Source organism: Pollicipes pollicipes, unplaced genomic scaffold (genome assembly GCF_011947565.3).
Source record: "Pollicipes pollicipes isolate AB1234 unplaced genomic scaffold, Ppol_2.1 Scaffold_4002;HRSCAF=4701_pilon_pilon_pilon, whole genome shotgun sequence".
Classification (NCBI taxonomy): Eukaryota; Metazoa; Arthropoda; class Thecostraca; order Pollicipedomorpha; family Pollicipedidae; genus Pollicipes; species Pollicipes pollicipes.
This window is the reverse complement of record NW_023596420.1, coordinates 45,741,649-45,764,532: the sequence shown is the minus strand read 5'-3', so window position 1 is coordinate 45,764,532 and position 22,884 is coordinate 45,741,649. Positions and strand designations below refer to the sequence as shown.

The 22,884-nt window shown below is 51.7% G+C and overlaps 1 protein-coding gene across 1 annotated transcript; it reads left to right on the top strand.

Moving 5' to 3' along the window:
- The first annotated feature begins 9,242 nt into the window (after positions 1-9,242).
- Gpa2 (Glycoprotein hormone alpha 2) lies at positions 9,243-12,505 on the top strand. The gene is made up of 4 exons (XM_037217669.1): positions 9,243-9,303; positions 10,633-10,836; positions 11,589-11,764; positions 12,296-12,505. Exons 2-4 carry the CDS (start codon positions 10,638-10,640, stop codon positions 12,386-12,388), a joined length of 468 nt encoding a protein of 155 aa, XP_037073564.1. The 5' UTR covers positions 9,243-9,303; positions 10,633-10,637; the 3' UTR covers positions 12,389-12,505.
- Positions 12,506-22,884: the final 10,379 nt, after the last annotated feature.

Below are 22,884 nucleotides of genomic sequence, written 5' to 3'. Positions count from 1 at the left end.
GGCCAACCAAAGTATTATGTATAATGGGCAAGATGAGTTTAAATCCTCTCAGGACCAACGGACTGTTCAAAGAATCGGATACGATTACGTGTGGCTTGTTCTCACCAACTTCGATGAAGTGTAAGGCTTTATTAATTGTTGCCAGCTCGGCCGTGTACACTGAGGTGTGCTTCGTTAAGTAAAGTTACCGGGTAGCTTGCGTATTTATAAATGCAGCACCAACGCCCACCTCCACTTTAGAACCGTCAGTATATGCTTAAAATTCTATACACGACGCAATGTGCTCCAGAGCCTTCGATCATAATTGGCCTGTTTGCTGTTACATGAAAGGGAGGCATCCATGTGGGGGAAATTACCTCCCATTGAGGCACCACTACGAGACGCAACCCGAACACACCACGCAACCTAACGCCCTCTCGGAATAGCCCATTCATCGGAGCGCCAAATGAAATTGCGTATGGCCCTCGGTCGCTTTGAAACATGCTTTCAACATGAAGTGAAAAAATGCCCAGATAGTTGGGTGGTTCGGAAATGGGGCCAGCTTGCAAAAGCATCGTATGCTGAGCATTGCCCTTCTCAGTGCCAACGCCGGTTCAGTTGCTTCGACCGCAAAGCTAGCAACCGGTGACGTTTTGATAACTCCCATCACAATGCATGATGCGGTGTGGGGCACGGCGTCTAACGGAAGTTTGCAAGAACCCGGCGAGCGGTCATGGATAAAACATATATATATATATATATATATATATATATATATATATATATATATATCAAGTTTTCAACGTATGAGTGAGTAGTGTGGAAGTAGCAATGTTCTCCTGTCCGCTCAACAAGATGGTCGAGACACATACTTCAATGTGTTCCATGTTTTAACACGCGCTCGGGTGGGGGTCAAATTGACACCCCCGAAGGCTTTTTCCGGAATGGCTTCCGAACGGCGCGGCGAACCCGGGCCAAATCTTGCATAGCTGTAGACAATTGAATAGAGGATCGTCTAGCATCAAAAACTGAGATGTACCTTAGAAGGTCGCTGATCTGTGGCAGGTCAAAGTCGGTATGGTTTCGGCGAAGGCAATTTCTAGGGAATCGTTCAATCTGATCTAACAACGGAGTGTTAGACGAAGCCATACATCTTTAAGGTACTTTCTTAGGTAACACAACAATTGAATGAACAAATTACGTTGACCTAGGGTCAGGTATGAAGGTCAGACCAAAGTCAAAACCAATCCGTTCTACTCATTTCGAATTTATTGATAACAGGAACGGCATTATGCACCGTCCATGGACTTCATAAAGATCAGAATAGGTACCTGACCTAACATGACCGAGGTCAACATTTCTTTTTAGGAAAATACCGCTCAGCGTAATATTTGTCGCTTGGTCAAGTGCAAAACTCAAAGCAGTCTTGCATGATTGTTGTCACTATGACCTTTTAAAGATCAAGCAAGGTTATTGACCTTAACTGAGCACGCGACCTTTTGCTTAGAACAGTTATCTAGGTTCTAGGGGCCCTTTGGGGACGAACCTGGAATTTGGCCTTGTTTGACCTTATTTGACCCAAAGCCATGACCTAGGAACCTCGAAATTTTACCTAAGTGAGTTCACGTACAGGTCAGCACACACAGTGACCCCCCCCCCCGCCCCCTCCCAGCCGAGCGAAGGGTATCCAGCCGGCCATCTGGGCGCGTGTTCCCGTAAGGTATTCAGATGTTATCTATTCGTGAAACGATTATCGAACTGCAGACCCAAGACGCGGGCACTGGGCTGGTTCGGAATGGTCCGGACGTGTAGCCTTAAAGTCATGGTGGGGCGTTGATGACAGCGTCTGCACAAGTGCGTGGCCACTGTTTTTAAAGTCGAGAAACGGAATCCGTTTAGACCATTCCATCTTTCCAGGCTTATCACGGTCAACTACAAGTGGCGCTCAAGAGAAGCAAAGTTTGACGAGGAGAACCAGATGAGAGAGAGAGAGAGAGAGAGAGAGAGAGAGAGAGAGAGAGAGAGAGAGAGAGAGAGAGAGGCCAATCAACTTGGAAGGAGGTCACCAATATCGCTTATCGTCACAGCGAGCAAAGCTGCGCTCAGAACCTTGCCCTGAGGCACGCAGTTCTCTTGTTGGTACCTATCCGAAGAGTGTGAGCCAGCACGAAATCTGAAAAAGCATCAGCCACCGAGCTCGCTAAGAACGTGTCCATGGCTCCACGAGCGCCGTCATGAAAGAGCTTTTTTAGGATGCCGTAACGCCACGTGGTATCATAGGTTTTTTCAACATCAATGAGCACAGCACCAACATGTCGTTTTCCCCTAAAACTAGTGCGGATGTTGATGAAGAGAGTCATAAGATGATCAATCTTGCTGCGATTTTTCCTGAGTCCACACTGGGCAGCCGTAATAACGTTGCACCGCCCTAAAATCTGCGATAAATGTACATTTACCATGATTTCCATCATTTTACAAATGCATAATGTCAGTGGAATAAGGTGATAGTCGGCAGAGTCACCCCCATTCTTACCGCGCTTGCGCAAAGGAATAATGTACGACTCACGCCAAGGCTCCGGAAAGCCTCCAGACACCCAAAGTCTGTTGTGAGCTGCTAAAAGGGCATCAGCACCTGAAATGGAGAGCTGCTTAGATATGGCGCCTAGGATTAGATCCGGGCCCGCTGCCACGTTACACAGCGATCTGATGGCGGAAATTAGCTTGGGCATCGCAAACAGTCGGTTGCACGACATGTACTCCCTCGTGCTGAGGCTGATCGAGGATGCCCCACGCGAACCCGATGGCTTGTAAACCAAGGGATGGCACTGCCTTTACTGCAACGTTTGGAGAAAGCGCGGGTGATTTCATTCCCTACGTTGGCCGGGTGTATGCATGCCCGTTGACATTGAGCACAGGATGTGCTACAGATGAGTGCTGTCTGGCAATGCGTTTGATCCGCGTCCATACAATGAATGCAGGCGTGTGGCAATCAAGTCGGCAGACGATGTAAGCTCGCCGCGATGCTCGCTTAGCGTCTAGAATGGTGCGTCTAGCGGTCGCTCGTGCTCGTCGAGATGCAAATAGATTCTCGGTCGTGCTCCGACGGTTAAACTTCCTAAGGACCCTCTTACGCGCACAGATGGTGACCCGACAATGGTGTGTCCACCATGGAACAAGAAGTCGGCGAGGGCTATCTGACGCTAGCGGTAAACACCCTTCCGCAGACCGCAAATTAACGAAGTCAAATCTCCTCCTGACAGGGGTACACTCACTGGTTGTTTGGTAAGGAAGTGCTAGATCCTCGCTCGAAACTCGGTCCAGTCAGCTGTTTAACCAAAAAAATCAGCGCTGTGGTTGATAACCAAGGATGTCAGCCCAGTAGTTGATGCGAATGGGAAAATAGTCACTTCCAGTTGGACCGTATGACACCTACCATCCAAAACGGTTAATCAGTCATAAAAGACTTAGGCCGGCTAACGAGGCCTGTTTCGACGGCAGCGTAAAATAAGTTCGTCTTCGTGTTTAAGGGACACGGCGAGGTTTCATCTATGAAGGCTTCACAGCGCTTCCCGCGAGTATTGGTCTCGACACATCCCCACGCTGAGTGGCGAGCGCTAAACCCTCTAATATAGGGCAGGCGTCGCAAGCCGAGCCCCCTGGTGGCTCAGGTGAGCGAACAGAAAACCGGTCTCAGGAAGCAAGAACATTGGGCAGATGGTGATCGTATGGCAGTTCAAGAACTCTGTGACAGTTTGAAGGTCATTGTTTAAGACCAGCGTTTGAGCAGACACGCTGTGTTGCACGGATAGGAGCATGCCGCCATGTGCAATGAGGTCAGCTGGTAGGTCGCGCCGCCACACAGCATTATCAGAAAGACCAAAAATGCTGTCAGGTGCCAGTTTTGTTTCCTGGAGACATACCTTCGTCGGACGCCGCTTAAGGCATGCCTGCGGATCCTGACAGCTTGTTCGGACGCCTCTGCAGTTTCACTGGAAAATGACGGTTGTCCTGGAGGTAAAAGATTTGGACAGTCCTTAGATCCCTGTAAATCCGCGGTACTGACGTGTACAGGTTATGTGCATGAGGTACGATGTAAAACAAACCCGATTTGAAAGCATTCGGCTGCGCCGGCGGCAGCAGGCCCAGACTGTCCAGCTGTGGGGCTCAGGGGCCTACCGGGGTCCGAGCACACCGACGCCGGCGGCAGCAGGCCCAGACTGTTCAGCTGCGGGGCTCAGGGGCCCACCGGGGTCCGAGCACACCGACGCCGGCGGCAGCAGGCCCAGACTGTTCAGCTGCGGGGCTCAGGGGCCCACCGGGGTCCGAGCACACCGACGCCGGCGGCAGCAGGCCCAGACTGTTCAGCTGCGGGGCTCAGGGGCCCACCGGGGTCCGAGCACACCGACGCCGGCGGCAGCAGGCCCAGACTGTTCAGCTGCGGGGCTCAGGGGCCCACCGGGGTCCGAGCACACCGACGCCGGCCGCGCCCTGGGCCGAATACGGAGGCCGCCGTCTGTGGGCGCCGTGGGCCTGGGAGGGCCACGCTTATCTGGGCGCCCCGCTCTAGACGAGGACGGCGCCGGCGAGGCCGTGACCCTAGATGGTAGCGCCGGAGGAGGATCCATCGGGTGTCTTCGCACCCCGTAGGATCTCGCAGGGGCCTCGACACGTCGTCTGGGCAGTGCACCGTCTTCCGCCGCGGGAGCGAGTCCCTGGTCCGCCCCCGATAGCCGGTTAATCACCTTCGTCCCTCCTGCTCAATAAGACGCGCCCGCTTGGCCTCGCGGGCGCGCCAGTCAGTTTCCTGGTGCTCCAGCGTCTCTGCCATACGCTCACAAGCACTGGCGAGGGGTGTCTGCGGTGATGAGGCTGGTGGAGTCTCAGAGGGCGGAATGTCCAACGTCGCGCTAGGGCTGTGGCCGCGCCGAACCGCCGTCCAACCGTCAGTCGTTGGCGATCAACCGGTGCCGGAGAGACCGGCAGCACGGCGGCCACCGACTGCTCGGTTGGTGGGGAGGGAGCTTGGGGTCCAGCGCGCGTGCTAAGGGTACAACTGATAGGTCCAATGACCTCAGAAGTCCCAGAAACTGAACAGCCGTTATTTCCTTGATCACAGTTGCCGCTTTTACTTTTGATGCGTAATATATTTTTTGATGGGTTTCGTGATAAAGTTCTCTAGCCTCACGGAAGGACATGTTTTTAGAAGTTTTAACCGATTTGATTTCCCTCTTCTCAGCGTAGGCTGGGCATGCGCAGACGTATGTCGGACACGAAACCTGGTCCTCAGACCCTAGCGCGTCGGACACGAAACCTGGTCCCCGCCGCAGCCGACAAAGTGGGATTTATCAGAAGTGCAAACTTTGCCCGTGTCCTCAAGAGATGCACATTTACCACACGCTGCGCGGTTCCTACAGTTGGGTTTGGCGTGATCAAATCACTGGCACTGATAGCACCGCATGGGGTTGGGCACGAACTGGCGGCATTTCACTTCACCCTACACGTATCGTGAACGGCAAGTCAGGGCGGCTGAACGTGAGTACGAGGTTGTTGGTGGGCAGTAACTCTCTTCCGCTTCTAACAAGAGTACTGGGAGTGGCGGAAACACCAAAACTCCGACAGTTGCTACACTTTCTCCCTCTCGTTGACGTCGCGCAGGACTGAACGAATTTTTGGACGAATTTTTGGTGTTGCGTCGTGTTGCTGACATTGACATTGTTCTTTCACGCTCGCCAGCCTCATCTCGAACACTGGACGTGAATTCAGTTGTTTCCATCTAGATCATCTAGGCCCGGCTCATCTCCAAACCACTTGCAAAGTCTATCCGGAGCTTGTCACATCCGATAATTTTCCTAAGCCTGTCGCAGCCATTTCGTCTCTGAAACGGTGACAGGGGCCAGTCTAATATCACTTCCGACAATGAGCATCTGTGGTCCGCGAAGAGCAGGGTCTTTTTTGCTCCCTAGGGTTATCGTGGTCCGACCCCCTTTCGGAGGACGGGTATTTTCAGTGTGAGAAGATGTTATGAAAGGTGGTTTTTATTCCGGCACCGGGGCTCACCACCCACCTTGGAGCACATCTGGTGGACGGCCCAACACTCCCTGAGGTGGTCGCGGCCAGGGCCACCCCGGTGCTGTACGGGGCAAACGACGCCTCCCGCACGGTCAGGTGAAACCGGGAAGACTCCTCCCCGTCCTGAACGTGAATCAGTGCCGCCGCCCTTTGACCCCTTAAGCCGCTGCGCGCGGCCAGGCGCCCCAAGAGGGACCCGCTCGGAGCACCCAGCCGCAGCGCGGGCGACAAACAGCTAGACCCGTGTGGGGTCCTACGGGCTCCCTGCGCCCCCGGATATCCTGGCCAAAGTCGAGTATCTCAGTGTCGCAGTGTCTCAGTGGAGCGTCATGACTGACCCGCACGATGCGCCCCTGAGCCCCCAGGATCCGACCAGTCGCGGACGAGAGGGTACGGCGACCCCGATAAAACGAGGATGAGGAATGGTGCGAGGGCCGGATGCGGGAATGCAGGTACTGGGGAGGGAGCGGGACGGACAAGGATCGGGAGCTCACGCACCGGCAGGTTCGCTGCGCCCTCAAGTGAACAGCTTGCGTTGTCCACCCGTTACCGGAGCTGGCATATGAGGGGGTGCTACTCCCCTATTTCGCCCGCCCCTGTGGGGGTGTCAGGTAATGTCTCGTGCCTTCGCGATGCAAAATCGCTCTATCTTTATCGCAAAATTGTCTTAAGCCTTTCCAACTAGGCGCCCGTTTGTCTGTCTCTGTTCGCATTTCTTTATCCAGAGGCATAGCACTGACGGCTGCGTGGATTTGCCATGAACTTTGCACATACGGCGGGCTCATGGTGATAGGAATATTGCGTCCACGCGTGCTGCCAATTGGGACCGGCACAAACCCTCTGCAAAAAAATTACAGAAGCAAGACACGCTGCTATCAAATTGAGCAAGTCACTGATAAGGACGCGGGCCAATGTTATAGGACTGAGGGCAGTGCCATACCGGAGTCAATGGCGCCATCTCCCCGCACGGCGAAGCAAGCATGAACCACAGCTAAATGATATATGCTCATCTTCCTGGGCGTGTGGGACAGTGTTGTGTGGGCAATGGTACGATTGGCCTGTGAGTGCTAAACGGCTTACAAAGAGTAAATGAGATCCATTTCATATCACTGCGATCGGACTTAGCTTGACGCAAGCGGCAGCAACGCCATCGGAGCCAACGGTGGAGCCTCCTCTCGCAGCGAAGCAAGAGGGAGCCGCTTGTCTGATTCGCTGTTTTTATAGCGTACGTCCATCTCCCTGCACGTACATCTGTCTGTGCGCATCTCTTACGCCAGGAGGCACAGCAGAGACGGCTGCATGGATTGCTTGTGCATACCAATTAGGGTGTGTTCAACCTTTGTGGTGATCCATGGCAAAGATCCACGTCGGTCCCGTGCCGGTGTCGCTGGCAGCGCGTGCGAGAAGGGGACATGTCTTGGCGTTTAGGAGCGAGCGGGATACCAGAGATTTAGAGAGTGAACGGCCTATATTTCGGCACATTTCGCTGTCCTTATACCTGACAATGAGAACAAATATCGATGTCGAGGGACTTTAGACGAAGTGTGCAACAATATAACAAACACAAACAACAATAACAAATAAAATGAATAGAACTACGTCATGACTGTCATAGACATCTTTTTCAAGACATTAAAAGGCAAAAGACCGGCAGATTGAAAACGGCAGGCAGCGACAATGACATCTGGACAGTGGTCACTGACGAATTTTGTCGGCAGGCCGAACATTCAAACGATAGGCAATGACACGGTTGAAACATACACAATGGCTGATCATGAGTACGATGGTGAATACCCGAGCGCGGTTGGAAGCGCTGTCCCGCAATGCACAGCGTAACGCTTTGTCTACACCTTGATTTAGTGATGCCGATGGCAAAAGTATGTCGATGGCTTCTCTAATGATGTGTCGAGACCAGGTGGGCTTTTCACCTAAAGTATTGGCTTTTGGTTGGTGGAACGCTTTTCTGCGCTGAATCCAATGCTCCATCACGGGCGAAGTTTCCAGTCCGCTATGTTTCAGTGCACTGCGACATTTTCTTCAAGTATGGCTGTTTTTGGCAGGCCTATTCCCCCGTGTACGCTGCACCACACTCGCATGTCCTGTTGCGCACCTGTCCGTCCGTCGTCACCATTGCTGTGCCTAGGATATACTGCCGTGCTTTACTCTTTTACGCGGCCGGCCTTACTCTCAGAGTATTTTTGGTGTTGTGTGTCACTTTAAACTCGAAATTTCTCTCCTGCTGATTTTCTCCCTGGTTTGTGTTGTACGCAACGCTGATATGGGCTGGCTTCTCTGTTCGTCTGCTGGTTGTGTTTTCTATGTTTTCAGAGTTGCCTTGACGAGATATCTATTCGGGTAACATCTATTCGGGTGTCTTCAGGCATCAGTTGGAGACCTGACCTGTCGGCCAGCTCCACCTGTCTGTCGCTGTACCGCAGCATAGTCCCATCAGCCCGGCACCATTTTGCCACCCTATCGCCACTTGGTGTGCAGAAAATAACCCACAACGACAACAATGTGTCAGTGTTAAAGGCAAGATTCTCTGAGCATGCGACAATGGAGTTTTGAAGGAAATTGAACCACTCTGACTGTCAGATGTAAAACTCGCCGACCAAAAGTGCAATATTACATGAACACCTTTGTGCCTCGTTCGATTCAAATAGTACACCCACGGGGGGGGGGGGGGGAGAGAGACAAGTCTTCTGGCGTCGACGAGATCGAAACTCTTCCTCCTCCTATTCCCCACTCCATCTGAGGAACCTTAATCCGTCTGTGAGGTCCTTTGACCGCTGTACGAACGCGACGAGCGGGCCGCGACACTTGCTGTGATCGTTCGTTACAATTCGCGCATCCTGACTCTTTTTTGACCCCTCCGCCCAGCCGTGGTTCGCGCCGTCTTTGCTCGACTGATCGCAGTACGCACCGTGTGCTGTGTGGAACCTACCATACCAAAACGACCGTTATAATTCCCGCAACAGCCATCGCACCCCACCATTCAAGTTTGGCATCACGTTCCGACCGTATGGTCTCGTGGGCCGGTCTGGGCGGTGCCTGCGGGCCGGCGGGGGCGTGGCCTCCGGAAGTGAGCCAATGACGTCACGAGCGGTGCCTGAGGGGAGCCGCGGCAGTCGGCGCCGAGATCAGGAGGTCGTGGCCGGGAGTCGGGACCTCAGAGCTCGCGCCGGGCGGTCGCCGAGAGCAGGTCGCTGGTGCCGTCCCGAGCTTCTCGAGCTGACACCGGCGCGTCCCGAGCGGGTAAGAGCGCCACGCCAGGGCCGGTAGCCGGGCTCTAAGCCACAGCCAGCAGTCTCGGGCAGTGTAGCGCCGCGAGGTGGGGAAGAGTTTTCGAGGGAAGGGGAGTGTTTTGTGAATAACAGATGGATTACTGCAAAAGAATGGACTCATAATTCATGAGTGGAGTTTTGCGTTTATGGAGGTGCCTTGCCCGCTCCTACTGCGTACCTTTGCTTTCTGCTCCTAAAGAGCTCCCCCAAATCACCAAGAAGTAACCGAAAGCCGCAATGAAAAGAAATGCCTAGGTTTTTGGAGAGATTTGGCTTCCTGCTTTTCTTCATTTTGTGAGCTCCGTTTACGCTCGTTGACAAAAATATCCGATCGTTGAAAGCCTCAACTCCTGGACGAAGGGTGTCGCTATGAAATCGCTCAGAGCTGGTGGTAAATCTCTTTGCATTGGGGTTTTGAAGAAACTTATGGGGTACGACCCGGTGCCTGGTAATTTACATTCACAAAATGATTACATATAATGAGCTCTAGACGAAAAGGCAGTTGTTTTCATTTAGACGATGGTAGTTTTATAGTACATTCATTTCAGACACACCATTAACGGTGCGGATAGGTAGGTAAAGTTCATGAAGCTCATTCTGGGTAGGACCATAAGAAGCAAACAGCTACATCACTGGGCTGCTTACGAACGCAGAGCTTACATAACTACTGCGGTGTTAAAGGGAGTGTTCCACATTTATATTGGGTTTTAAACTGAAACAGCCATCTTGAAGACATTTTGGGGCTGTTCACAATCCTACTTAAGACCCCGCTAAAGACCTAAGTCCGTCTAGTTGCTGAGCTATACGCCCGCGAAAATGGGGAAAGATATATCGCGGAGAGCGTTTCAAAGACACCTTGGCGTTCGTAACGTCATAATAACGTTATTCAAATCCCGCCATTTCATAAACAACGCGGTGATCAAGGTCAAACAAAACTGTCGAGTCGTTCATTTCTGGCGTTCGTGAGTGCGATTTCCAGATGTGACAGCCGTCGATTGGCTCTCAATCAATGTTGTGCAAGGTACGATGGCGTAACCAAACCATGACGCATTGAGGAGCATGCTTACCAAACAGAGAATGGTGCTGTCTAGAGCAGTGTTTTCAGCTTAAAAAGTATACCGATAGCTATAAGTGACCTGATTTCATCATATTTGGTGCTTTCTTCAATAGCTTTAAATGTGAAACATTCTCTTTAGACGAGCCTGATGTGTTGCTTGCTTGCAGTTGACCCGGCGCACCATCGTCGTCGACAGCCGGCGGTGACTGAGGCGGTCTCCGTGTCCTCGCTGCCTGTCCCCAGTGACCATGTTGTCGGCACGCGCTGCGCTCTTGCTGCTCTCACTGGTGTCAAGTTCGCTGGGAGTCCACCTCTCTGACTGGGAGTCGCCGGAGCAGGAGGAGGCCGCCCTGGAGAACACCGACCTCCTCACGGACGACACAGTCGGCCCCGGCGCGGCGCAAGACCAACTGCATCCGTCCTCAAACTCGCTCTGTGAACTTGTCGGTAAGTCCCACATCACATTCATCCTTTAAAAATATCTCCCAAGCCGGGATAACGACACAGAGAGAGTTGCTCCTGCAGTATCTGTGTAACTGCCCTCGCGCCCCCCGTCTCCCCGCGTCTGCATCGCGCGGCAAGCAACGGTACGCAGCTCTGGCCTTCGTCCTTGGAGGCTTTGACTACCGTACACATCCACATGAAGGTCGTTTAACCGATCAACACGAAGCTAATGGTTCAACGGCCCCCGGCTTGACGGGTGGTATTCCTCAGCATGCCGTGGCTCCCGCAGCTGCCTGACTGTCGTGGGCTGAGCGGCGACCGCTGACCGGCAGGTCACACGCAACGTGTTCAGGTGTCGGGCTGAGCGGTGACCGCTGACCGGCAGGTCACACGCAACGTGTTCAGGTGTCGGGCTGAGCGGTGACCGCTGACCGGCAGGTCACACGCAACGTGTTCAGGTGTCGGGCTGAGCGGTGACCGCTGACCGGCAGGTCACACGCAACGTGTTCAGGTGTCGGGCTGAGCGGTGACCGCTGACCAGCAGGTCACACGCAACGGGTTCAGGTGTCGGGCTGAGCGGTGACCGCTGACCGGCAGGTCAACGCAACGGGTTCAGGTGTCGGGCTGAGCGGTGACCGCTGACCGGCAGGTCACACGCAACGGGTTCAGGTGTCGGGCTGAGCGGTGACCGCTGACCGGCAGGTCACACGCAACGGGTTCAGGTGTCGGGCTGAGCGGTGACCGCTGACCGGCAGGTCACACGCAACGGGTTCAGGTGTCGGGCTGCGCGCCCGTGGAGCTGACGGCCAACGCGTGCTCGGGCTCGTGCGGCTCGTACGCCCAGCCGTCCAGCTGGCAGACGCGCAGCCTCAACCCGCGCCACCTGCTCACCTCCATCGGACAGTGCTGCAACATCATGGAGACGAAAGACGTGAGGCACCCGAAGCCGCACGTGTGCGCCAGCCCCGGCGACAGAAGGGTGCTGCCTCTTTGCTTTGGATTTCCGTACAAGAAGACGTCACGGGGATAAGATCCGCGAGTGTCAGCCGTGCAACTTCTGATGATATATTATTCGCCCTTTTATCCCTAGTACATGGAGTAGATTGTGCTTGAGCCTCTCAGGCCGTACTGGGTGCCATGGGCGCTTTGGTATTGTGTCTCGTTAAGCAAACTTCAAATATTGCTTTTGCTTGAACCATTGGAATGTTCAGTGAAGAGTGAGATAGCGCTGTGTGCAGTTATTCGGATAAAAAAGGACACAGGTCAATAACACTGAGCGCTGAATAGTTTCGCCGCCTCTGTATCCGTCCCGTCTGTTTTCCACGCAACCTAGACTGCATCTCAGTTCTGAGATGCCTCGTGGAACGTTGGCCGATTCATTCGACTGTAGTTATTGTTGCTATGCATGCAGCGTTTTTGGTTTCATGTGAATTTGACAAAAGGTGATTGCCTCTGGTTTCAGGTCGTGATAAAGATGGAGTGTTTTGGAGGCCCCAAGCATTTCACCATCAAGTCAGCTACGTCTTGCGCGTGCTTCCATTGCAAGAAAGCCTAACGCGACAGCTGGATCAAGCGCTGCGACGGCAGACCAGGAGATGCCCCAGACGGCATCCAGAACCGCAGGGTCTTGCACTGACCAACGCATGTACTAGCGACCATAACCCATAATATAATATTTATCCAATGCGTTACGTTCGGTCCTGCCTCGAAGGCGAGAGTCAAGTCGCGCACTGGTCGCAGACTGGCGATGTCGAGCTGGACCAGGTCCTGGACCATCGGCGCTGCTGCCGACACAGACAGGGCGGTCCAGCGTGTAGCGGCGGCGAGGTCGTAAAGTCGTAGCGATGGACCGGAACACGCTTTAATGCAACGAAAATGTAGACATACGAACTAATGCTTCCTTTGGCAAGAGCACGGCAAGTGATCTGGCGGTTCAACACCACAATGTCAGCCAGTTGGACAATACACCATCCAAAAATGCACCATCTTGAAAGGTATCCGTGCGGAAACATCGGTACCAATCATGATCCGGTGACACGTCAGCAGCCGTGTGTCGAAAGCGCACAAGTCGTGTCACCGCCGCCACCTATGGATGCCTGCGCCGCTAGACAGCCAACATCCGACAGCCAACGAAGCCTTAAGCGGCACCGACACCGGTTTTCCTAACAGAGCCGACCGAGATCGGTCAGAAAAGGCAGCAACGGGTAATAACTGCCGATGCGGACGCCTAGCACTGCCTACCGCCCAAATGACAGCCATAAAAGCAGCGAGGGAACACAATGGAGCTGGAAACATGGAAACAAGAGAAAGCTGGGAAGGGGTGGGGGGAGGGGGTGAAGCAGAAGCACAGCCGGAGAGCAAGATACGCATCGATCAGAGGGGCACCTTGTTAACTAGACGCCTATTAACTGGAAACTCATCCCTTACACCGGTCGTCAAAACGCGTCCGCACAGCAAGATGAATTATAGTTTGGCATTTGTTTGCACCAGTTGACAAACGAAACATAAAGTGAGTCTAGCGGAAATTTAAATTGGTTAAAAAGCGGACCTCACTGCGATCGCTCCGCCGTGAAGGAAACCACCATTTAATGAGACGACAGGAGAAGATGTGTTGGTTATCATGAATGTTTCTCAGGCAGTGCGGCAGACAGGGGTGCCTCTTTCTAAAATCGGTTGGGGCTGAGCCGATAGGGTTGACCTAACCTAACTTCACGACCTGATTTTTTCTTAATTTTGGCCACGTTAATTCATGTCCCCGATTTTAAAACTAAAAGCCCATCACAAAATATTGCGTTGATCTCAAAATTATTTTGCTACGAAGGAATGGCTCATTTCAAGGCCAACTGAAGCTGTATTATTGTGAAACGCTTAAACTGATGTGCAATTCACCGAAAAAAAATATTTTTCTACTTCTAGCCCGTGTGATCAGCGAAAAAAGTTTTTCATCAAGCATCGAAGGAAGCCCGAAGCACAAAAAGTTTATTCAGTTTAGACTGGCTTGGACTGACAGGTAAGGACCAGAGCGTCTTGCGTCCGCTTCTCGATGCACCCATAGTAAAAGTAAGCCTGAGCTTGCACGGCCTTCCATCGAACCAAGCGTAGAAGGCAGCCCGAGGCACAAGAAGTTAATTCACTTTGCATTGGCTTGGACTGACACCTACGGACCAGAGCGTGGGGAAACTTCTTGGGTCCGCTTCCACGATGCAACCATAGCAAAAGTGAGCCTCGCTTGTACGACCCTCTCGAGAGACATGTCGATAGCTGTAAGGACAGAGTTGGCAAGGGCTGTTGAACAAATGGTTTCCGAGTGGTCGTCTTGGAAAAGCGTGGGCAACGGTTTGACACGTGTGGAAAGTTGGCGTCGGAAAAAGAGCCCTTGAATACCGGTGCTTCAGGGTGATGGGTTGGGAGCTCTCACGTTGAAAATACTAAGTCTTCAGTATACCGGGAGATAGTGGTCAAACGACGTTATAAAACATTGATTATGTTGAAGAAACTTATCGCTTTGGAGATGCGCTCATGGTCCCATTCATTCGCAAAATCATTTACAACGCACAAAATGCTCCTTGTGGCACAACTAGGTGATTGACGTATCGCCCAACTGCTCTTTACATTGCTCCGTCACGAACTGTCCTTAAGTGTGGCCCTCGATAGCTCAGCTGGATAGTGCGCCTGCCTTCGATTCACAGACCTCTGGCGGAATGGGCTCGCGTCGGTACAGGCGCTCGCTATTTCTCCATGACTGGTATAGCGTGCGGCTGGTGGCGGCGGCCTCGTTAACGGCCAGATGACGTCAGAGGGCAGGATGGACCGTGCCGAGCATTGCGGCATGTTAAACTTTCGCCGCAAAGTTCTGTCATTGGCTCAGAATTTCATGAGCTGGTGAGGGCCCAGCAAACATGCACTGCATTCATGCTTCCGAAACATGATGCGTAGGTGCTCGTCCCAGAAATACATGTACCCAAAAAGTTCGGATTAAATCTTTAAAAAACTTGCGGCCGCCACCACCAGATTGCATTACGGTTCCGCGCACCCATGCCTCCAAAGAAAACAGTCCTCACAGGTACACATGAGCTTGCCTCGCTAAGCGACCAAGCAGACTCCTAAATATCGCATGCGAAGACCTGTCATTTTCTAGGGATCATGTGGTTTTGCGTTATTTGTATATGCACTCAACATCATTCATAGGGTTTCCTGCCTTATATGACGCCTGGCTGCCGAGTTGCCTGACTGAAACCGGGTGTAGTGTGCTTTTCGCCAGGGACGTGTGTTGGTCATGGAAAACAAGCTTCATTTGTAAGCCAGTTTTTTCTTGCAGCAACATGGGGTGAAAGAATTTCACCATGTTTGCTTTAAGAAGCAATCGTTGCAAACGTTGCAACAGCGCTTACAGATTTTCTGGCATGTAGTCATGCGTCGAAGTTCATGAGGCATGCCAAAGCAGTGGAAGAAAGATCAAAGAGCATCATTTGAGGCATTCTGCTGTAAGTATCCTACGATTTGCTTATGACGATAAAATCAGCAGCTGTCTAGCTTTCTAAGCTTGCGCTCGGTTGGAGTATTGTCACGCATTCTAAAGACCCCAAGCAGACCATTCCAGCTGCCGCTGAAAATTCCAGATATCCCTTCTTTCATCGTTGCCACTGTTCAATCTGTTGCAACGTTGCTGTGTTGTCAGACTCTGCAATGACAACCAAAGAAAACATTCCGTGAAACCAGCGGGAGCGCTTGTGTGCGCTCACAGTGGGCTTCGCCGAATAACCTGAATTCATTTCTTGAGCCCTCTTATCGCAACCGTTGCAAACTTTTATTCACTCGATATGTGTGGTCGGATTTCCATCCGCTCTCTGCAGGGTGGTGACGTCACTGGTGCCGAGACTTAAATGCGGCGCCGCTGCTAGCCGTGGGGCGTATCGCAGCGGGACAGCAGAAACAGCGGAAATACTCGTACAGGTCATGAACAGGCTGTTGGCGGAGGTGACTGATGGTGGTGGAAAGGGAATCGATTACGTAAAAGTTGATGTCGAGTGTCATGATGTGGCTCGCAAGCTTAAACCGCAGCATATAATATGCGGCGGTATGAGACGTGAAAACGGACGCACGATGATTATAAGGGGTCGGACGGTCCAAAGATCGGCCGCTCTTTGAATTGGTAATGAACGACCTGTTAGCGACAGTTGCATTCTACCAGCAATCCAATCGCCCAGAATTTAACATTGAATGTGAATATGTGCTCTGCAAGCATATGCGGCCAACCAGCCGGAGAAGCCGGAGACCAAAGAAGCCGGAAACAAAAGAAGCCGGAAACAAAAGAAGCCGGAGCGGAAATTGCAAACGCTTGGACAAGGATTGTTGCAGAGCTCAGGCGGCCGGGACACCGGCGGTCTTCGTAACGATAATGAACAAACTGTGGGGGAGGGTGGAGGGAAGGTAGGTGAATTTAACCAGGGAGCGGAATGCTTAGAATCTCATGGGGAGTATGGTAATATGCCGGCTGCAAGTTTATATACCTAGTATTTAAAATGCATTCAGCGTGAATCGTGGAATGATTGGTTGGCTGAGGAAGACAGGAGCTAACCTCTGCACTTTTAAAAGTTACCGCATGATGCAGTCACTTGTTCATTAACCTAGTTTAGGCTTTACCTTGTAAGAACTTGTGAAATATGTGTGAGCTATCCTAATATATGAAGCGGTTGGCATGGCCAAAGCATTAGTTGTGTGCACTATATTGTTTGGTACAAAATGAACATGACCCTAATAAGGATATTTCTAGATACATTGTGTACCAATCGTTAAATGGAATGCTGCAAATTGCAAGACAATGAAGCAGGCATCAGATATGATTAAATAAGCCATTTATAACTATTGGTATACGTTTGAGTGGGAAAGGTTGCTCTAGACAACACATTTCCTCTGCTTAGTAAATATGCTCCTCAATACGTCATTGTTTGATTACGTCATCGTACCCAGCATAACTTTGCTTGAGAGTCAACTGACGGCTGTCATATCCAATAATCGCGCTCACGACCGCCAGATATGAACCACTGGACAATCAGTAGATTTGTATTGGTCTTGATCACCTCATGGCCAACGGAATGACAAGATTTCAATGGCATTTATGGATGCCTGAATGGCCTTAAAATGATCTCCCCGAAAAGTTTGCACGTCTCCGCGGGGTTGTGGTTCAAAAACTACAAGCGTTTAGGTCTTAATGTGGGCAGGGTTGCTCACTGCATTGAACGATCTTCAAGGTGGCTATTTCAGTTCAAAATCCCCTTACGAATGTGGAACACCCCTTGAAGAGAACTGCTCTGCATTTCATTGGCCTACTATTTTCTTTTTGTTTATATGCACCAAGAGGCTCAGAAAAGCATTGGGGGCGTCGCTTCGCAAGCGAAAAATTCGCCCTTTAACTGCGCGTAAATTTTGGATCTTGTAAAGGCTTTTCTTCGCGAAATTGCTGTCATTATCAATTGGGGTCGTTGCGGGAGAAATGAATGTCAATGATGTGATGATGTTGCTAGTTGCAATATGTTTTTCGTTCATTTTAATGTAAGTAAACTACTAGGGAAAGGCTTACGTCAGCATTGTGAGGGGGGGGGGGGGTCTCAAGCCCACGAAAGCACGTAATAGTTACGCTCCTGGTAGCTAGAATAGACGAGCAAGAGTATGCAGGCGACGCTGGCTGCCAGTTGTGGCCGTTTAGGTGTGGCGTACTGGATGTGGTCATTCGAACGTTCTCGCTTGCGCGTGAGGCGATGGGAACACGGAGTGCTCACGGATGGGGTCAGTTCGACGTTCTTGCGTGTATGTGAGGACACGTGGGTGTGGCATCAGCTGCGATGTGGGCGGGGTAGCGCAGGCGCGGGTGCATGCAGGTGCGGTCGCATGGGTGTCGGTGAGCGTAAAAATACGCGTGGACGAGGTCGTAAAGCTTAGCACCGCATCTGCATGACAGCGTGAGTCAGGTATGTAATTAGAAGGTCGCACATTTGTAAAAACAACGCAAAGAGCGGAAAACGCTGGGAAATTGGAAACCGCAAAAAGAGCTCTTTATTCCGAGGTTATTCCGATGCTAAAAATGTATCGTTGAAATAAGCTTGGTTTAGTGCTGTTCTTTTTCAGATCGGCAACCTTTTCAAAATTTCGCTCAATGCCATGGTAATCACATGTCGTGTGGCATGAAAGGAGTTGCCATCACCTGCGCAACCCCCCAACATATACGTATGGATGTATTTATGATCAGCTTGAGTGGCTTTGTAAAGTTTGCAGCTTTTGGTGAAATTACCATCACAATTTCAAAGCAAAGATCGCATAAACTCAAAAATTGGTCTTTCATTTAGGGAAAATATCACAACTAAGAATAATCAAGGAAGACAAAAAAGTAAAAAGAATGTAAGTTGTGTATTATGCATTCATAATTATTTTTCTGACAGCTGGCAACCTTCACCATGCCAGGAGGTACTGGCTAAATGACAATTCTTAAGCAGTCGTTGGGTACATTCGAATATTCCTGCTTAAATTTGTCCTTGATAATGTCGTTAAACCAGGACCTCATTGATTCATTTTAGTTTGACATCTGTCAGCATAAGAGCTTTGAATTCATAATGCGGGGAAAACATGAGCATGAGGCCCTTCTTGCTTTTCTCAAGCACTAACACGCGCCGGGTGGCTGGTTGAATACTCCTCGCTCGGGCGGGGGTCAATTCGACCCGCTTACATCTCAGACACCAAGAAAGCTAGAGACGCCAAATTTACAGGGCGTGTCGGCCTGTGAGTAAACTCACTTGTGTCACGGCTCAAGATTCGTAAGTCTTGAACTTTGAGAAAAATAAGGTCAGACAAGGTCCAGTTCCACATTGATGTCCAAAGTGGCCCCAGGCCTTGTCACGCAACCAACGTGAACCTAGACACTTGTCTTAAGCAAAGGTTTACTGGTGCTCATTTAGAGCCAGTGACCTTCTTTGACTTTTAGAAGGTCATTGTGGCCAAAATCATGCAGGATTGCATTGGTTTTTGCAGTTGAATAGGCGTCAAGGATACGGCTAGTTGGTATGTTCCTAAAAACCGAATGCTTACCTGGGTCATGTTAGGTCAGTGACCTATTATGACATTTTAGAAAGCCATTGAAGATGCATAATGCAGTTCCTGTTGTCAATAAATTCAAGCTCAACACCAGAAACTTCCTCATACAGCAAACTCTAAAGTAAGAAAAAGGATGGTTTTAACATCGTTCCGACCTTTATACCTGAGACTAGGTCAATAGAATGTATTGATTCAGTTGTCGTGCTAACTACAACTATCTCAGACATGTATGGCTTCGTCTAAAGCTTTGTTGTTGGATCAGATTGAACGATTCTCTAGAAATTGGCTTCGCTGAATTAATGGCCCAACTTTGACCTGCCGTAGATCAGCGACCTTAGAAGGTACATATAAATATATGGCACCAAAAGATTTGATGTTTAATTGTTTATAGCCAGGCAAACTTTGGTGTAGCTGCGCCGCGCCGTTCGGAAATCATTCCGGAAAAACCTTCGGGGTTCAACCCCGAAAACCCCTGTCCAAACGCGTGTTCAAGCAGTTATACTATGTATGCAATTGGCGGATGGATGTATTTGCCAACTGCTAGGGGGTATTTTTAAACCGAGCTTGAAAGTGTTAGTGACGACTCGTGGGCGGGGGGCAGGGGGGCGGTCGTCGAGCTCACCCATGGTAGTGGAAGCGTGGATTGCAGTTAGACGTCTGATGTATCAGTTGCGGTTAATGCGATGCAACGGCCAAGGTGCCAGAATGGGAGGGTGGGAGCGACACACTATGTGAACAGAGACTGGCCTCTGCGCCGGTGTGGGTGTCATCGATCTCCATCGCTGTCCTGGGATCGCAGTGCGCTCCGTTCAACCTTACCTGGCTTACCCGTAAGCCATCAATTTGTCTCATCGTGGATGAATTTGAGACATCAAATGATCGCCCAATGTAGATGGGTTTAGCCATCAATGTTGAATGGAGGCAGTTTTGACGTCAGTTAACCATCGGTAAGTCTCCATTATTACCAGTGCGTGTAAACACTGCAGTAAACATTGTCCTTGCGGATCACGCCGCGGTGGCCAGTGCGGTGCCGCTGCCGTCTGCTGGTCACCCTGTGACGAGACCACGGCACGGCCAGCGACGCAGGCGGCGCTGGAGCCGTGGCAACAGGTGGGCTGACGAAGGAATCGTGTCCGTCTCGGCCTTACGCCGCGGCCGTATCTACAGACGGGTCTGGCGCGGTGTGGCTGCCTGGCCCATGCAGCCATGCGACGGCGGAGTTTGGACGGATGTGGAAGACGGCGCCGAATGGAGTCCACGTGGGACCTGGAAGACCCCGGGACATGCGGCGGCGGAGTTTGGACGGATGTGGACGACAGCGCCGAATGGAGTCCACGTGGGACCCAGAGGACCCCGGGACATGCGGCGGCGGAGTTTGGACGGATGTGGACGACAGCGCCGAATGGAGTCCACGTGGGACCCAGAGGATCCCGGGACATGCGGCGGCGGAGTTTGGACGGATGTGGACGACGGCGCCGAATGGAGTCCACGTGGGACCTGGAAGACCCCGGGACATGCGGCGGCGGAGCGGGATCCCTGGCAGACCATCAGCGGCGTCTCGGCCTGATGCCTTGTTACGGTGTCGCGGTCTCGGTGAGCGGCCCATTGCCACTGACAGGTACAGGCAGACTTGTGTCATCAGGCAGACTTGTGTCATTGGGGCTTTACGATGCACTCAGCTGCTGAAGCTATATGGCGTCGCCTGCCTTTTGCACTGCCATGAAGGGCGGGCAGCGCGAGGAATCGAACCCCGCACCTCTGGTTTCCCGGACGCACAGTGGTTAACGCAGACGCGTTAATTACTACGCTACCGGCACCTTACTCTACAGGCAGACTTAATCCGTGCCCTGACATAGGCACGCATATGCATAGCTCACGGCCCCCAACAGTCCTGACGCGGATCAGAGGTCTGACAGTGCTGCGACAGTCACATTCTCTGCAGCGAGGGGACCGAACTCCCGGCAGTTCTGACAGTGCTGCGACAGTCGCGTTCTCTGCAGCGAGTTGACTAAACCCCTGGCAGCCCTGTGACGGTGCCACGCTGTTCAGCAGAGGAACACAGCTCCTGCCGGCGCGGCGGGATGCCGGTCCAGTGACAGGGCGACACCGATGTAAGGCTCGCGTCAAGCCCGGACAGACGCTAAAACAAGGAGCACACGGCCCAGGCAACAGTGCCGATATCTCAGCCCACTGAAAAGCAGGAGGAAATGGAACACAGTGCGGTGAATACGATATTCGAAGTCTAAACGCTGGCAACAGCCAAGGATAGTGCCGAACTCAAGATCATGGAATTGCCGCACATCCATAATCTTCAACCGAGGTCGGACACAGGAACGTCAACTTTGGGTCTGGTTTTAACAACGTTATTAAGATAATGTAATCATAGAAGTGGCTTTCTAGTCGCTGTGGCGATCACTGATTCCTGCTGGCAAGAGTCTTCCTATCCGTATGCTTGATAGAGTGCATCAAGACCTTTTCGCTAAGCCGGTCATTTTTTGGACAGCCCCGACACGGCATAGTGCTTGGGATGTTACTACGCAAGAGCATGAGCAACAGCGTATTTCTTACGTAATAAAATTATATCACGCAGAGGAATCTTCTGCACTTTAAAGCATACTTGTAGTTGCAAGTGAGCTTTTTTCCATCATTTCTGACGCCTGCTTCAGTGTCTTCGAACGCGAAACACTCCCTCTAACCGCTCGTGCTTCGTGCAGCACTCAGCGCGGTATCGCCTGCCGGATGTTGGGACGTGGGAAGTCAAGAGATCGGTTACTTTAACTCCTGTCGCGCCAGCGCTGTCAAACAGGGACGCAAGATTTTATCAGGCCTGAACGGTACGCAAATGAAGACAAGGAGAAGCAAATTCCATGCTGTGCTGTCAAGTCTATCAAAATAGCCGCAGGTGGCTGTGCCGGACGCGTTTGTTTCTTCATCATATACCTATCCCTCATTAAAAGTTCGCCGTACGCTAGGGTTTTCTGCCGACCGTCCTATACGTATATTTACTCTCATGAGAGTCCTCCAGGCATATTCAGAGTCAGCTATTCCAAACTCGAGAAATCCCACGTTATGAAGGACAGCTAGTTTGAGAAGTCGTGATATGAAGCTCACAGCTTGGAAGAAAATGCATGCGAACTTGAATAGCCGAGGTAATGTCAAAGCCCGCTGCATTACAGTGGCCTTGCGCTGTTTTTGGAAATAAATTATTTATAGAAGCTGAAGTTCACGTCTCCGTGGGCTTCAGGAAGGCTGCTGGACTCATTTTCCGGCGGCACTAAATCCTGGTCCGACTGACTTGGAAATGTCAGTCGCTAACTGGCCAACCAGGATCGACCCAGGCCCGGCAATACAACCGTGCCACAGCAATGTCCAACAGTGTTACACCCTCGGCAGTCTAGCCTGCCAAAGGTTGAATGTAAAATTCAGCTGTCCAACTGGAACGGTACAAACTAGGGCGGTAGGTACAGGTAACAGGCAACAGGTCTCGCTAAACCAGTGCTCTGAATGCTTCTTATCAACATCTCTTCGTATTCCCCGGATGCGCTACAAATATCGGTATCTCATGAAAGAGACTTCCTTGCAAAGAAGCTGATTGCTCATTCAGATAGAGGTGCCAGCGGTCTTACGTACCCCAATTTGTGTGACTAGCAAAAACGGAAAATATCTGAATGCCTGAATGGCTCTTTTTCCAAGCCCGGCACCCCTCTGGCGCGTGTAAATCAGCTCACAATCAGACCACCTATACACCCCAGACGCGAATGGCACTGGCGACTCCCTTCCAAAGTCGCGCTGGCGCCGGCCTCGCGCACCCGCACGGTATTCCAGTGAAGGACTTGTGCGTGGTACCTCCAGGAAGTGGCAGGGGCAAGGATACCGCGTGGCCGCAGTACGCAGAGTGCGGGAGTGGCAAGGCTGGTTCAGCGGAAAGGCGTCTTTTGCGGCGCGGCACGGCCGAGGTGACGACAA